Source organism: Nymphaea colorata, chromosome 9, assembly GCF_008831285.2.
Source record: "Nymphaea colorata isolate Beijing-Zhang1983 chromosome 9, ASM883128v2, whole genome shotgun sequence".
Taxonomy (NCBI): domain Eukaryota; kingdom Viridiplantae; phylum Streptophyta; class Magnoliopsida; order Nymphaeales; family Nymphaeaceae; genus Nymphaea; species Nymphaea colorata.
The window spans coordinates 3,484,748-3,501,190 of NC_045146.1; the positions used below are offsets into that span (position 1 = coordinate 3,484,748).

The 16,443-nt window shown below is 38.0% G+C and overlaps 3 protein-coding genes across 3 annotated transcripts; all 3 read right to left on the minus strand.

The window, feature by feature from the left end:
• Window positions 1–1,893: 1,893 nt before the first annotated feature.
• LOC116260214 (uncharacterized mitochondrial protein AtMg00820-like) lies at window positions 1,894–2,283 on the minus strand. Its single transcript, XM_031638374.1, has one exon. It carries the CDS (start codon window positions 2,281–2,283, stop codon window positions 1,894–1,896), a length of 390 nt encoding a protein of 129 aa, XP_031494234.1.
• Window positions 2,284–4,134: 1,851 nt separating this feature from the next.
• Window positions 4,135–4,872, minus strand: LOC116260215 (uncharacterized). Its single transcript, XM_031638375.1, has one exon. The coding sequence runs from the start codon at window positions 4,870–4,872 to the stop codon at window positions 4,135–4,137; it is 738 nt and encodes a 245-aa protein (XP_031494235.1).
• A 5,218-nt stretch (window positions 4,873–10,090) lies between these two features.
• LOC116261141 (uncharacterized) lies at window positions 10,091–15,166 on the minus strand. The gene is made up of 6 exons (XM_031639771.1): window positions 14,706–15,166; window positions 14,505–14,581; window positions 14,318–14,354; window positions 13,479–13,689; window positions 12,911–13,382; window positions 10,091–10,535 (listed from the first exon to the last, which is right to left on the minus strand). The coding sequence occupies exons 1-6, from the start codon at window positions 14,980–14,982 to the stop codon at window positions 10,179–10,181; spliced, it is 1,431 nt and encodes a 476-aa protein (XP_031495631.1). The 5' UTR covers window positions 14,983–15,166; the 3' UTR covers window positions 10,091–10,178.
• Window positions 15,167–16,443: the final 1,277 nt, after the last annotated feature.

Genomic DNA, 16,443 nt, shown 5'->3' on the forward strand with positions numbered 1-16,443 from the left:
GCAGGGAATTTCACGACGGATCACTGGGCCAACTTGAATATTTATAATTAAGATCCACCATTTTTCAAAATCTGCAGCCTAAAAGATATTATTTTTCGGGGTGATTGACGTGGCTTGTATTTCCAACTGGATGAAACTATACTTTTACTGATGAAAGATTTGACAAGATCCAGAACCTATTGCATTGTGCTGAGAAGGAGCTATATATGGCTGAGAAGGAGCTATATATGGATTAGCTAGGCAAGATGATTCTAACAGGTTTTAAGTGCCCTTTAAATCATAATACCAATTACATAAACATGCTACTTGAGAAAATTTACTACTGCACTACTTGATCAAACCTCTTATTTTCAACTATTAAAAACGAGAGGGAAAGAGTGAAGAACAGAGAACAAATTCTTCTTTTCATATTCGATGTATTAAAACCTTACCCAACGTAAGGTATTTATACAAGATTCAATGTTCATCTTCCCTATTTTCTCAAATATACAACAAGATGATAAACAAGGTAAGATAGGGAATCACTAGCAGGATAAAACAAGATCATGGCTCAATCCGGCTCAATCCCTTTCCTGAAATCACGATGTTGCTGATTCTCGATCTGCTTCCTGAAATCTCGATGCTGATTTGTGTAATGTCTAATACTCCCCCTCAAGTTGGCGCTTCGGGATCTAGGAGGCCTAACTTGCTTCTTAATTTGATGAATGCATCTTTACCTAAAGCCTTAGTGAAAATATCAGCAACTCGATTTTGAGTATCAACATGTTTGGTATGAATCTCTCTATTTTGAATCCTCTCCCTTATAACATGGCAATCAATTTCTATATGCTTGGTCCTCTCATGAAATACAGGATTTGCGGATATGTGAAGTGCTACCAAATTGTCACAATATAATTTCATTGGTTGTTGATGTTTGATTCCAAGATCTCTTAATAAATATTTTATCCAAATCATCTCGCACGTTGTTAGGGCCATTGACCTATACTTAGCCTCTGCTGTTGACCTGGAAACTGTGGTTTGCTTCTTTACTTTCTATGATATTGGATTTTCTCCAATAAAGATGCAAAAACCTGAAGTGGATCTTCGTGTCATTGAGCAGGCAGCCCAATCTGAGTCACAATAAACTTTGACACAAATTTTACTAGACGAAGATAAAAATATACCAAAGCTTGGCGTGGATTTGATGTACCGAAGGATTCTAAAGGCTACGTCCAGATGCGTGTTCCTGGGTTGCAACATGAACTGACTTAGTAATTGGACGGTGTGTAGGATGTTAGGCCGTGTGATGGTGAGTTAAATGAGTCGTCCAATCAATTTTCTGTAAAATGTGGGGTCTTTCAATGGCTGGCTTGCTTCATCATCAAGTTTCAAATGTTGCTTCATTGGAGTTTCGCTACGTTTAGCACCACTATACCCAGCCTCGCTTAGGATATCCATATTGTATTTCCTTTGAGATAAGAATATGCCTTGTTTGGAACAAGCAACTTCAATACCCAAAAAATATTTTAATGTGCCCAAATCGTTTAGCCGAAATTTGCTGTTGATGACGGACTTCAATTTTGTAATTTGCACTTGATTGTCTCCTGCAATTATTATGTCATCCACATAGACAATAATAAAGGTATTGCTATGGGTAGTTACGTTGGAGAATAACGAATAGTCTGAACCTAGTTGTATTAAGGTTTCAGTAAGTTTGAAGAACCAATTGCGAGATGATTGCTTGAGCCCATAGAATGATTTTTTTAGCCGACATACCTTGTGCTCCCCCTATCGGGTAAAACCAGGAGGGAGAGTCATGTATACTTCCTCAGAGAGGTCACCATGTAAGAACGCATTGTTGACGTCAACTTGAAATATACTCCACCCTTTGATTGCAGCAACAGACAAGAGACATCAAATGGTAGTGATTTTAGCAACGGGTGAGAAGGTCTCTATGTAGTCGACGCCTTCTGTTTGGGTATAACCTTTGGCGACGAGGCCAGCCTTATGTCGCTCAATGGTACCATCAGCATGGTATTTGAGTTTATACACCCATTTGCATCCAATGGGGCGTTTGTTGGGAGGTAAATCAATGACGTCCCAAGTTGAATTTTCTTCAAGTGCACGAACTTCAACAGCCATAGCATTACGCCATTCTGAAAATTGCATCGCTTTGTGGAAGGATGATGGTTCGGAATGGCCGAGAAGAGAAGTGAAGAAAGCTTGGTAGTTAGGAGAGAAATGTTGGAGATGAAGGTAGTTAGCGATGGGGTATCTGGTGCCTTTAGTGGATGCTGACGCCATCCGATTGAGTTGGATGAATGGAGTAGCATTGGAAGTCCCTGAGGTGTGAAGGAGGCGCACGTACCGTGGTTGAACGCCGTACCGGTGGTGCAACATGAGGTTGGGTGTTGGGAAGGGCTGGTTGGGTGGTCAAGGTAGGAGGGTCGACATGTTCAAGAGGTTCATGAATAGGGAGAGGTATGACAACATCACTTTGGGTGTCCTTGATATTGTGGAAAGGGAAGTTGTCTTCAAAAAAATTAACATCTCGGCTTGTGAAAATTTCTTGGCTATTGAGATCGTATAATTTATAAGCATTTTGGCCAAAAGGATATTCGATAAAAATGCATTTGTGAAAACGGGCATCAAACTTGTGAGTTTTGGCCAAAAGGATATCCGATAAAAATGCATTTGTGAAAACGGGCATCAAACTTGTGAGATTTTCCAATGTTATATGCATAACAAAAACATCCAAAAACTCGAAGATGTTCATACTTGGGTTTCTTTTCATAAAGAATCTCATAAGGGGTTTTGCCATGTAAAGGTTGTGTAGGCAACCGGTTTAGCAAGTAAGCAGTGGACATGATACAATCACCCCAAAACTTGATAGGAAGACCAGTTTGAAAACGAAGGGCATGAGCGATATTTAATAAATCTTTGTGCTTTCGTTCTACCACTTCATTTTGTTGTGGGGTGGCAATGCAAGAGTGTTGGCGCTCTATGCCCTTATTATGCAACAAGGTTTCCATGTGGGAAGAAAAAAACTCAGTCCCATTATCACTACGAATTTTTTTAACGGTTGTAGAAAATTGATTTTCTACGATGTTAAGAAATTTTTCAATGTAAAAATATGTTTCCGATTTGTGGCGCATAAGAAAAACCCAAGTGCAACGAGAAAAATCATCCACAATAGTAAGAAAATAATGGGCGCCCGATAGTGAGTGTGTTTGATAGCCTCCCCATATGTCACAATGAACCAATTGAAATATACTAGAAGTAAAGATAGAACTATTTGGAAATGGCAAACGTGTTTGTTTGGCAAGATAACATGTAGAACAATGTTTATGTTTGGAAGCGAAATTTAAAAAATTGAAAATAGCCTCCAAACGATGAAAAGAGGGGTGACCAAGTCGAAGATGCCAGAGATTTTGCTGGTCTGATGAAACAGCAGCAGCACGTGATCCTTCATCCTCAAGAATGTATAGTCCATTTGTCATCCTACCATTCCCAAATCATCTTCATCAAGCGTTAGTCCTGAATAGTGCAAAAATCATTGTCAAATATAACTTGACATTGATTTTCATTGACAAGTTTAGGTACTGATATAAGATTACAAGTAAAAGAGAAAACACAAAGAACATTATGCAAAGTAATGGAGGAGTTCAAGTGAAGCTGACCGACATGTGTGATGGGTGTAGAATGTAGAAGAACCATTAGGAAGCAGGATCAGATTTGATTTAACTATCGATGGATGAATAAGACTGGATAATGAATTGGTGATATGGTGTGTAGCACTAGAATCGATTATCCAAGTTTGGGAAGAAGTTTGACAAGCAAGTGATAGGGTAGTACATGCAAGATTGACTTTGGGAGTCTTGGAATTCATGAACTCTAGAAACTATTGGAAGAGATCTGAATTGGGAGAAGCTGACAGTTCTGGTGGTTTGATAGGGTTGCCGAGAGATGCAATATCAGTTGTGAACGAGTTTGCTTGTGGCTGTTGTCGTTGAGCACCAAAGTTTTTCTTCTTAGGAAAGTCGTGTAGATGATAACATCGAGCTTTGGTGTGACCTAATCAACCACAGTGATCACATTGGGGTCGAAGGCGTCCCATAAACCTAACGGCAATATCATGACTTGTATCTTGGCAATTTATGGTAGCTGCCGCAGAGATAGAGTCAGGCTGAAGTGGAATATGAAGCTCTCGCTGTCTTTATTCTTGAACCAATAAGGCATAAGCCTTGGAGTGTCGGGCATTGGTTCCATAAGAAGTATTTGGCTACGAATGGGACCATAACTTTCATTCAAACTCATCAAAAATTGAATCAGCTTATCACGTTCTTGTATCTCAGTCAACTTCTTTATTGCTCCACAATCACATACCGGAGGAGTGACATATGCATCATATTCATCCCATAAACCTTTGATTCGTGTATAATAAATGCTTATAGGAGACTGACCTTGTTTGCAGTTGATGATTTGCTGCTGAATTTGATACAGGCGAGGAGCATTAGACTGCGTGAATCTGATTTTTAGCTCCTTCCAAACAAAAGCAGCTTCTTTAGCATATACGACTGTTGGCATCAAGGGCTTATGAATGGCATTGAGCAGCCAGGAAATGACCATATTATTGCATCTTTCCCAAGATATAACAAGGGATGCCGGAGATGTGGGTTTTGGTAGGGAACCATCGACAAAACTCATCTTATTCTTTGCTAAGAGAGCCATGGTCATGGCACGCCTCCATGTTTCATAGTTGTCGCCAGTGAGAGGTTGAGAAACAAGGCAAGCACTAGGAATGTCAGAGTGGTGGAGGTAAAACAGATTGTCATCTTGGGCAATCATTTCTGATCTTGAAGAGGACCCAATAGCTCCTTGAGTTTCAGCCATTGAAGAAAACCAGACGCTTGCTAGTTGTTGCACAAAAATTGATCTCTCCTTGCTGGATTGTCATGACTCCCGCACTTGCCAAATTTTATAAAATAATGAAGAAGTCCATTTGAGCTGAAATTTGGCCTATTGGTTGAGCAGCTAAGGAGGAGTAGACGCCCCAAATTTGGCCTCGATCCGAGTACCCAATCAGAATCACGCGCAGGTTGAAGCTCTCTATCGACTACGAACTTCAGCTCCCTGTTCGGAAACGCCCATCGCACAACAGCGGCTTTCCTTGGGACGATTTCTCCTCAATTTAAAGTTAAGCAACAATGAAATCATAGGCAATAGCTAGATAATCAAATGATGCACCAAATCAAGTTAATAGATCACCAGATCATGTGAAGAACCCGACAATCTGAATGAAAATCGGGTCGCTGCCACCAGTGGCGGAGATATTGCAGAAATCGTCGCTGATTTCCGCTCAATTGCGACTGGAAGGGGGAGTTCCGTCAATACTGCATGGATTCACCTCAAACTTGGTGGGAATCATCATGGGGATGTGGCAGATCGAATGGTATTGGAAGGCCCTTGATATCGTTGGCCGATCGCCGATAATTTGGATGGAAACCGTCATTGTCCGGCGGTTCTCAGAAGACAGAACAGAGACCCGCTTGGTTCTACTCCAAATGGGCTGGAAGCGTGTCCGACAGTTGAAGTTAGTGACCCTCTAGTGGCAGCCAAAGGATAGGTGGTAGATCTTTTTGTTCTTCCTCTATTCCTCACGATTAACCTTGCTCTAATACCATATTAAAAACGAGAGGGAAAGAGTGAAAAACAGAGAATGAATTATTCTTTTCATATTCGATGTATTAATGCCTTACCCAACGTAAGGTATTTATACAAGATTCAATGTTCATCTTCTCTATTTTCTCGAATATACAACAAGATGATAAACAAGGTAAGATAGGGAATCACCAATAGGATAAGACAAAATCACGGCTCAATCTGGCTCAATCCCTTTCTTGAAATCACGATGTTGCTGATTCTCAATCTGCTTCCTGAAATCTCGATGCTGATTTGTGTAACGTCTAACATCAACTTCTCTCTTGCCCGCTCAAATATGATTCTTTGGATAAGGCACTTGAGTAGCCAAAATCCACTCCTCATGCTCATAGAAGGGGATGATGAAATCTTCATGAATACATACGACAACAATGTGATGGTTGGTTCTAGTAAAAGCTTATGCAGAGGACTCTGTTCAACTGCCCACTAGTTATCAATGATGTCATAATTAATTTCTTTAAAACTAGACTTTTAGTTGCATAAGATTGAATATTAACTTAGTTGATTTTATAGGAACTGGCCTTCAATCATGCTGCTTTTAATTAAAAAATGTGTTTCTCCAATCCCTAAGGTTTGACTTTTTTTCACTGTCAACTTTGAAATGTAATGAAATGATTCATTATACACCAGAAAAGGGAGAATGTTGAAATCATCGGTTTAATCCAACCTTAAGTGGCCTTTAATGATGTGACAAAACAGCTGATTCTTTATCTTTTATAATTGTGATGTTCATGTTCATGCCTAGGACACGCTTAAGTATGAAGCGACATATCACTTCAGAGAGTGAGGTATTATAGAAGGAGTCGGTCCTGCTCCTCTTTGCCGTAAGACCTGTGGTCATCACCGGTGGTAATGGCGGAGGAGAAATCAATTTGTGCACTGTAGCAGGTGAAGCTTCATCAATGGGAGTCTCCCATGCTTTAGAAGATGGCACATTAGTGCTAGTAGTTATTTAATGGCGGGATGCCAAATGACAGTTTCCTATATTGACACCTTTGCCGACCATCGATAGAAAATGGGTTCAATTCATATTACTTGATGTTGGCATGTGCTATTAATCCACATCTACCACCAAAGCTTGTTCTTTAGGGAAGGAAATCCATCTACAACAATGCTCAATCTCTATGTCATTGGACATCATTAAATCAGGGAAATTAGTTTCATGAGCACCATTAGTTGTTGTCTGCTTCCCTTCATTGTTGGCAAAAAATCTATGTACATAAAATTAGTTATATTGTTCAAGCAAATCATTGATGTACAAGATTTGTGGAAGCATAGGAATCCATCATTGGCCGAAAATCTCTATATAGAATTTCAATGAGATTGTTTGTGCAAGCCTTGATGTACAAGATCCATAAAAGCTTACCTTGTCCATCACAAGATCGAGGAACAATAAGTTGTCAATTCCATGGCTTCTATATAGTGCCCACATTTATTCTCTAATGGGGAGAAAGGAAACCACCTATATATAGCCTTAATGCCTGCAACTATATTTATGACATCTTGAGATTAAATTTTCAATTTTTCTTTCATAAAACTGGAGATGGGCCTCCTTAATTTCATTTATATCTATATGAGATATATGCCAAATGAGATGACATGATGCCAAACCATGTGAAATGGGCCAGTTTCTTAGATGGCATCCAATGGATAATTTCTACTTAGCTACATTTGATGTTATACAATTGTGCATTATGAATTCATCTTTGCCTTTACTAAATATGAGCTCTAACCATTATATCAATAAAAGATTGAGACAATCTTGATTACTATAAGTTCCATTAAAATTATCAGTGTTAACAACATACATCAAGCACAATGTGTAGTATAAAATTAAATGCACATAATGTCATCTAAGCACGCCTATTTACAGTTAATCCAGTCATATTCCTTAGTTTGATCAAAACATATGTTATTTTATCTATCATGTGTCTCTCATGTATTGAGCGTTATTTTAAAGATTATAATTGTATGCATGTAACATATCAATGAGATGTAAGTCTTTCATTAATAAAACTACAAATCATTCAATGAGATCAACTTATAATGACATGTATAGGGCTTCAATCGAATGATGGTAATCACATGTATATAATGATCTGAATGAGAGATAAGTTTGTCATTTATAGAATTGTAAATCATTTAGTAAGATGCTTCTAATTCTTATACCTTTTGTTGCATAGACATGACTATGTATGTATGTTTAAGGAAAATTATCTTAGAAACAAACTTGGACAATATTCAAATTCCCAATTCAGTTATGAGCGAGAAGCATATTCGATCGATGGTCATACCATGCACACGTGATTTTCTTGTAATAACTTTTGTATAGTCCTTCAGTATATAGGCATCTATAGCATTGTCATTTTTTTAAAGAAAGAAAAAGCATTCTTCTTCCTTTCATTTGATCCATAACGTACTCATTATATATAAACTATCACTTTCAACTATCCTTGTCTTGCTTATGGGTGTATCTTAGGAAATTGCTGTAGACAGCATAAGGAACATGAACTGCACTGAGAGCCTTCAACATGTTGTTCATCTCTATTGAAGGTTTGCCTATGGAAAAACACTATGGTATGAAATAAGAGTGCTCAGAGTGCAACGTCATTTTTCAATTACGTGTCAATAGAGGATTTTAAGAATGGTGTGAAGAGTTACCAAGGTGCACTTAGAATATATAGATTTAGGCTTGTAATACATGCTTGATATTACCTTGGAATGATATATCTTCAACAAGAAAAGATTCTGTTTGTTCAGCATCACTTTTGGGGTGCTTTCCAATGTGGCTAATCTAACTTAGCCTCTAATTGATAACTCATGATCTCCACGACTACAGGTTTTTTCTGCTTTATGAAACTATTGAAAACATATTTATTTATATCGTTTTTTTTTAAATGAAAATGCCAATTTTACTTTATTTGACAATAGTTTGTAAGGTGACTTTGGCATAATTACTTGAAATTTGAATGGTCATTGTATCCATTTGATATGTTTGAATCGGTTATATGATGAATGTGTTCATGTAAATTTGTTGGTACGCATTTTAGTCAATTATGTGCATCAAAATGGATGTTTACACATAAAACATAAAGAATGTAACCTAAATTTGTGTCCCTAAAAGGTTTTTAGTGGCACTTTTCCATCCACCATCAAATGTGTGTCAATTTTTCATGGTGCCCTTAACTTGCCACAGAATATAAATGGTGGCATTTGTATGCATGTCAACATAAAATATTCAGGGATAGTTTCAATCCACCATCAAATGTTAACAATGGCATGTAGTGTGTGTTACTAAACAACTTTAGTGGCACTTTAGATCTGCCATAGCCCATTGATAATGACATATCAAATGTGTGTCACTAACACTTCTTGGTGGCATTTAAAGACTATCAAGTGGTGTTTCTTCTCTGCCATGGCAAACCAACGATGACATTTTGGAAATGCCACTGAAAGACACTTCAATGACATATTGCGTGACAGCCATAAAAATTGACAATAACATTTTTTGAGCGTCACTGCAGGGATTTCATTGGTACATTGTCTTTGCCACAGAAGGTTTACATTTGTGGAATATGCAAATTAATGTTTGCCATCAAAGGGAGTTAAGGTCTTTACATTCACCAGCATTTTCTGTGTTTTGTTTCCACTCAACGGTTTCAAATTTTCAGTGACATTTGATGAGCACCAATGAAAGTTAGTATCATATTGCTGTATAATTTCACCTTCTTTTCAGCCTGCTCTCTCTCTCTCTCACTCAGGCACACACACACATACACACAAGTTTTTGTTCCCTACATTGTGAATTAAAATTTTTTGCCCTTTTTAGCTTACAAGAACCATCAAGTGATGTTATTAACCACATGACAGTCAATAAGGGATTTGAATATACTTAATTGCTAGGTTGATTAGCTAGTCTTTGCCGCAAGGCTGACATGTATCTGTCCTGTGAGTAAGGGAAGAGGACATAGCATGGCATTTTACAGTAAGCGACACCAAAATAGAGCAGTGCGTGTACATGGGAAGGCCACAGCTACTAATCCTCATGAAGTCTCCTTCCCTCAAGTAGTAGTACACTCTTGTGTGCAAGCATCAACAAGTCTTTTTGTATACGACAAAAAGTCTCACCTATTGTGAACATGCACCTCCCTAGGGTGGCAACTAACTGGAGGCGTCCTAACAACATGATTCTTTCTTTTTGCTGTGAGAAAAAAATGAAATCACATTATTATTCTTGTTTTTATTGTTATTATTATTGTTATCTAGTTAGGCACATGGATAGCACATGATCTTTCTAAGTATTGTGAAGCATGCATGTAGATAAAGAAGATACCGAGCAATGAAGAAATAAAGCATACCCTCTTGAGTTCCTTTATCCTAGTCTGAAAATACAAAGACCAAATAAAGGGAGAGAGAGAAAATTGAAAAAGAAAAACTATCATTAATTTTCAGGCCTTTGAGACAAGTACTGTAAGATCTCACTCCAATGCCCCAATTGACATGGTCAGATCCAAAGTACTCAGCCTCCTGGATGCCTGCTTGCTGTTTTCTGACTGTAACAACTGTAAAGCGTCTTTAGTGGCTTGCGTTTGTTTCTTGGAGTTGGAGGAAGAAGGAGATGAAGAGGAGAATAGGGAGAGTGACAGCGTGCTACCTATCTCTTCACCAATATTATTCTCTAGAGACCCAGAATGTTGGATTTTCTCATTCTTTTCATCTCCTGAATTTCGACTGAGTGTCAGCTGCAAATCGGGTTCCGGACGGTCAGGCTTTCTCTTCTCTTTCAGATCATTATCTTCTTCTTCTGCTATCCCTGATGATGTCTGATTCAGTTTCTGAAAACATCGAGAAAGGAGAATCAACTAAAGGAGCTATTTTTCCTTTTAAATAATATGAAAAGAACCATCTATGTCAGTGTGTGTTGATTGAATGAGCTAAACAGAACTCAAAAGTAGCATTGATCAAAAGCTGTTCATTCTTCATTATACCCACTAATGTTTTCCTAAAATTATGACTGAGCGATTCATTATCGTTTTATGCTTTTATATTTGAGGATCCTGTGCCCGATGATTTTCCGCATGAACTTTTGGACTAATGTGATCTTAGCATATATTTATCGATGAGTGAAACATGAGAGATGTGACTGGTAAAATGAAGACTACAAATAAAGAAGAACTTTTGCAATGTACTGTTACGAGATGTTGCACTATCTTTAGATTGCATCAAAGGCACACACAAAACGAGTAGTCATTGGCCACTATTTGGACAATCTTGGCTTGTCTCTCTCCTCTTTCTTTCTATTAAATCGCATTTAATGAGAAGAGAGGAGATGAAAGAGATAGACCGAGTCTCTCTCTCTCTCTCTCTCTCTCTATATATATATATATATATATATATATATATATATATATATATATATATATATATATATATAATGTTTAGGTGTGCTGGATGGTAAAATTTAAAAAATCGTCACTAATGCTGCAATAAACCATCACCACTTCATAAGTGGCTAATGTCAATCTAGTGACAGTTTTTCAATGACAATTTTTCAGTTTTACCCATCCAACAATATCCAACCATGGCAAAATTGAACTGTTCTACATTTATGCATACACACACACATTTTTTTTTAAATGTCATATTAACAGGATGTAGGGATGTACATATCAAACTTTCTGTTAAGAAATGAGTTTCATTCAATTCTAGTAAATATTCATAATTTTCAAGTAGAATGCTCCTCACAGTGCACAACATTTGACAGAAAAAAGACCTTAAGTTCTAGGTGCAATTTTAAATTAAGGATTTTCACCATGTAGACGTGCTTAATTTGATTTCATATAACTTGTCTACGTGATTCATACACACAAAGACTATATATATATATATATATAGAAAGAGAGAGAGAGAGAGAGAATGGTATGCCTCAGGTTTTTTTTGTTCCCATGTTCCCTGTACTAAAACCTTCTCTACTTGATCAAAATGACAAAATAATTTGATGCATGGGACCTATAATATTTATTCAATAAATGACGACCTTTTAAACTTATTTCTATGTGTAAAAAGGAATCCCAAAGAAAAACCAATGAATCACGAAACGTTTCGTGGGCAAAAAAAATTGGTGATTCTATTTTCAAAAAGTATGACTTTAATTTTAGAAAAAAGAAATGTTAAATCCATGTGCATTATTAGATCAAATTGCATTGTACTCCTTTAACGCCCAGCATGCCGAGGGCACAAACAAAAACAAATCTTTTGCACAAATCTTTATAGTAAAAACAACTTCATATTTGCGATTGGAATAGTTTATTTAACAACTACTGGCATTAGGTAATTCCTTTTGGGTGTATAAGCAGAAACATTGACTGGGCGAAGGGGTCAAAAGTTATGGATAATTAAAATTAGATAATGTTTATATCTTCAAAAAACATGACTAAAATCATGCTCTCTGAAACAAAATGGTAAATTTCTTTATGCAGTCGGATTACGTAAATTTATTGTGCTTTAATATGTGAGGACATATAAAAAAACTCTCTTTCATACATATATACCTACATACACACCGTAGTTAAATTCCTCGAACCATCTTCAATTTGTCCAATCATAGCCACCTGATTCATTGCATTGGATTGAACGGTTATGGTTAAACACTTTGTCTGATGTAATGCATCAAACAACTTGCTGTGCAATAGAGAAATCTATGAATCTTTTATATATATATAAAGTGTTTTCCCTTACCCCAGTTTTTTTGGCTTAAGGAATATAATGCTTCTAGGCACATTCTTTTAAAAAAATAAGAAAAAAAAAGTAAAAGGGCATCCAGCTGGTTTGGAGAGGGTGGGGGATATATATATATATATATATATATATAAAGAGAAGAGAGAGAGTGATCGATCCAGTCAATTGGAATTGAGCTCGACTTGTTAGGGAACCACAATTCATTGGTTCAAAGGAACCTCCTCCTAGAAGTCACAAAACAGGATGTATAGCCATAGCACCTCCCGTTAGTGTCTCATGCATCTAGAACCAGCTATATATATCATTCGAATAACTTGTGACACCGTGTCTGCTTGGCGACATTCATCAGCCGCCACTGTCCCACGCTGATAGTGCTTGAGAAACCCTTGTGGTTATCAGACCTTCGCGAATGTAATGAACAAGATCTAAGATGCTCAGTATCATATATGGAATCGTGTGATGAGAAATATACCTTATGGAGAAGATGGGGAGCGAAAATGGTGGAGGTTGACAGAGTGTTCGTTGGCGGCTGCCTCGAGAGAGACGACCCAGTGGTCGGACTTCCATGGAAACATTGGGAAGGAATTCTTCTCTCTAGACATTGATCATCTCTTGGTGCTTCTTGCCTGTGGCACTCCTGCAACTCCTTGTACAGAGATAGGTACCTTCCATCATGCAGCCAATGGCTGATCTTGAGAGGCCGGCCGTCTGCTGCCATCGCGTCCTTCTTTTCGGGACAGGGAGACTGTGGGGAGTGCCTACTAGGGTTTCTGAAAGAGAAATCTGGAAGGAAGGAGTGAGATGGTGGTGCTTGCTGTAATTGTCCGCTTCTTGTACTTGTAGTGGTTGTTGATGATGCTACAGTGGCTGTGGTTGTGACTAGGCATGGTGTTCTTGTGTGAACAGACTGACCCAGATAAGGTTTGAAAATCCAGTCATGGCTTCTTCAAGAACCAAGATAATACAGTGGGAAAGGTTTAGAGAGAGAAACAAATAGAAAAAGAGAGGGAGGATGAGTATAGAGATTCTCAGTGGATTACCTGAGGGTACTGGATTGATATGAGAGATGGTGGAGCACAGGCCCATAGAGATGATCTGCCGACTGCTTCCCTGCTCCGAAAATCCCACTTTTGTCCATTCTAAAGTCCTGCCAAAACCCTGCAGACCTTCTTGAAAAGTACATCTCTGCAACGTGGTCTCCTGCCATTAGCATCCCATGATGATCTTTATCCCTGCCTCCCTGGTTCATCACTGAACGAACGACAAAAAAAAAAGTATAGTTTAACAAAAGGAAAAATAATAAAACTCCAAAGCTTCACGACACCCAAAGCTCTGAAAAAATCGATGTGAAACCAGAAACTTATTTGTATAAAAAGCCACCAAAAATTCAAAACAAAAACAAATTTTTTCTCCATCAGATCTTACAGCCGCCTGCTGGTAGAATTAATCTAGTCGATATTTTAGCCTCCAAGCCTGAATATGAGTTGGCACCGAACTTTAACTTAATTTCCAGCAGCAGGGATGCATCACCATGAGTGTTTGTAAGTTTATGATGGTAGATTAAAAGGGGCTGGTGCTTATAGCGAAGCAGATCAACTACCCTTTTGGGGAGCTCTAAATTCATTTCCAATTTACAGGAAATTAACTAAAGTAGATCCAGGTTTTTGATTTAAATATTTAGGAACCAACAAACTCCAAACATGTTTATTTGAAATGAAACAAAAAAAGAAACGGAATCTAAAATTGATTTCAAAAGTCGAAGCACCAAATATCTTAAAAAGCTTCTTTTTTTTGCAAGGGATTAACAAAATATTTGCTATTCATCTTGGTTACTAGAGCCCTCCACACAGCCCTAGGATTAGGGTTTTTCCTCACGTACCTTGCCCAGAATCGTCGATTTTCTTGCTTCTGTACATCTGGAATACACAAGAGGAATCAAATTCACAAATAAGTACCAAATATTTGAATAAAATGAAAGGGGAGAAAAGAAAAGGAAACCTCTATGTTGTTGTTCTTAAATATCGTTACAATTTTCAAATCATTGTCTTTATCATTTATACATTTACCTGCAGATGACTCTTGACATGTGCAATACTAAGTCCTTTTACGTTCATCAATTGAAGAACCAATTTGGGCGTAGCTCCTAAAACCACATAAATCATGATCATTAAAAAGCAAATCGATAATTCATTAACGAGAAAAGTGTAAGAACTTATGGAATTCTAAGAGGAAAAACTTGTGCATATCCCTTCTGAGGTTTCACTTACTATCTTGACCACCAAGCCTCTCTACAGCATGAACAAAGCAAAGGTGTAGCTCCGGAGTCCATCTAAGCCTAGGCATTTTTGATCTGATATACTGCCGGACGGCGCCTGTTCCACTGCCGGAACTGGTTCGTCCCCCTTCTTTCGTCTCCACCGGCTCCGAACTCTTCATAGACTCACCGTCTTCTTCGTCAGATTCTGCAGATCTCTTTCTTGGTGTCAACGGAGGATTCACCTTACCGTCGCTTGTGCTTCCACTTTGCTCCTCACCAACCTCCATCTTCTATCTCCCACACTATTTCTTTGCCGCGCTCCTTCTTTCCTTTCTTCCTACTCTAGAATGTCAGTTGGTCTGCTGAACTGCCGGAAAATGGAGGAATTCCCGGCCATCTGAGATAGCTCTGGTAGGGAGGAGAAGGAGGAGGGGACACGAGACAATAATTAAAAGGCCACCATGAACAAGTATTCCCTACATTGACTGGTGTTGCTTAGAAATTCGATCGTTGTGTTAGATAAATAATAAATATACCCATCAAGAGAGAGAATTTCGTGAACACCCTCCTCTTTTAACAATATTATATCCTGGAGTTAAAGTGTAGTTTTTATGGAGTTATTTTTGTCTTAATAATTAACAATCTCTTTCAATTGAAATGACGTTACCACCCATGGTCGCTGTTTTTACATGGACGCTGGTGTAAGCAAGGCAGGTGGATGATGTCATGGAAACCCTATATATTTCTTGTGATGCTTGTCATTTATGCTATTGTCACCTAGATACCGCTTTACAACTTCAGACGTGAGTTGGATATGTAAACTTATATATTATTTTTAGAAAATATTCAATGGAACTGAAGGTTAATTCTGAAGTTTTTAATAATGAACAGAGATCTTTCTTGATGATCTAGTACATAAAAACTTCATTTTTTGTTGAAATTATTTCTTAAGTTCTGAAAGTTGTATCAAGATCCTATAACATGTTACAGGCCATAAAAGCCGAAAATGGCGCATCCGTGTGACATACTTGAGAATGTAGCTCAAGATATTTGACATTATTAGACGATTCTCTTTTCCTAAATAACATGCCTATAAAACTTAAGCTCTTTCGCATATACGCCACATTGGTCTATTTCTCTGTGTTGTTCTTTTTTCTTTTTCCTTGAGTCATGAACCGGGCCTTCCACCCTCAGTTTTTTATACGTATGGTCGCCTCAATATTCCAAGACCAACTCACGTTATTAAGTGACAGATTACTTCATCATCAATGTACTTTCTCTTTCTCTCTCTCTTTTATATATATATATATATATCTATATATATATATATATATATATATATATATATATTGTGTGAATGGTGTCTTGTGCGTGCAATACTCGGTTGAACAGTAGAGTATGGCCGGTCCCTTCTCCACCATGAACAGTAGAGTAACGGTGCCGGCTGGTCCAACTAATTTTTGTTGGTGTAGGAGTAAACGATACGCGGTTGAATTGCTGGAGCTTTCACCTGAGAAAGAAAAGCAGGCCAGTGAGGAGAAAGACAATGCTCGGCATCACACGTGAGGTTAGGTTAGCGCGAGTTTGGCGGACTGGTTTGCTATTCCTTTTTAATCAATACAACCATAAAGCGGGGTATTGGAGCCCATGAACTTTCATGTTTCACGTGCATCATGGAAACAGAAACCTCTCGCTCCGAATATGCCATCTCCACGCACTTACATGCATATTGAATAGACCAAATTTGC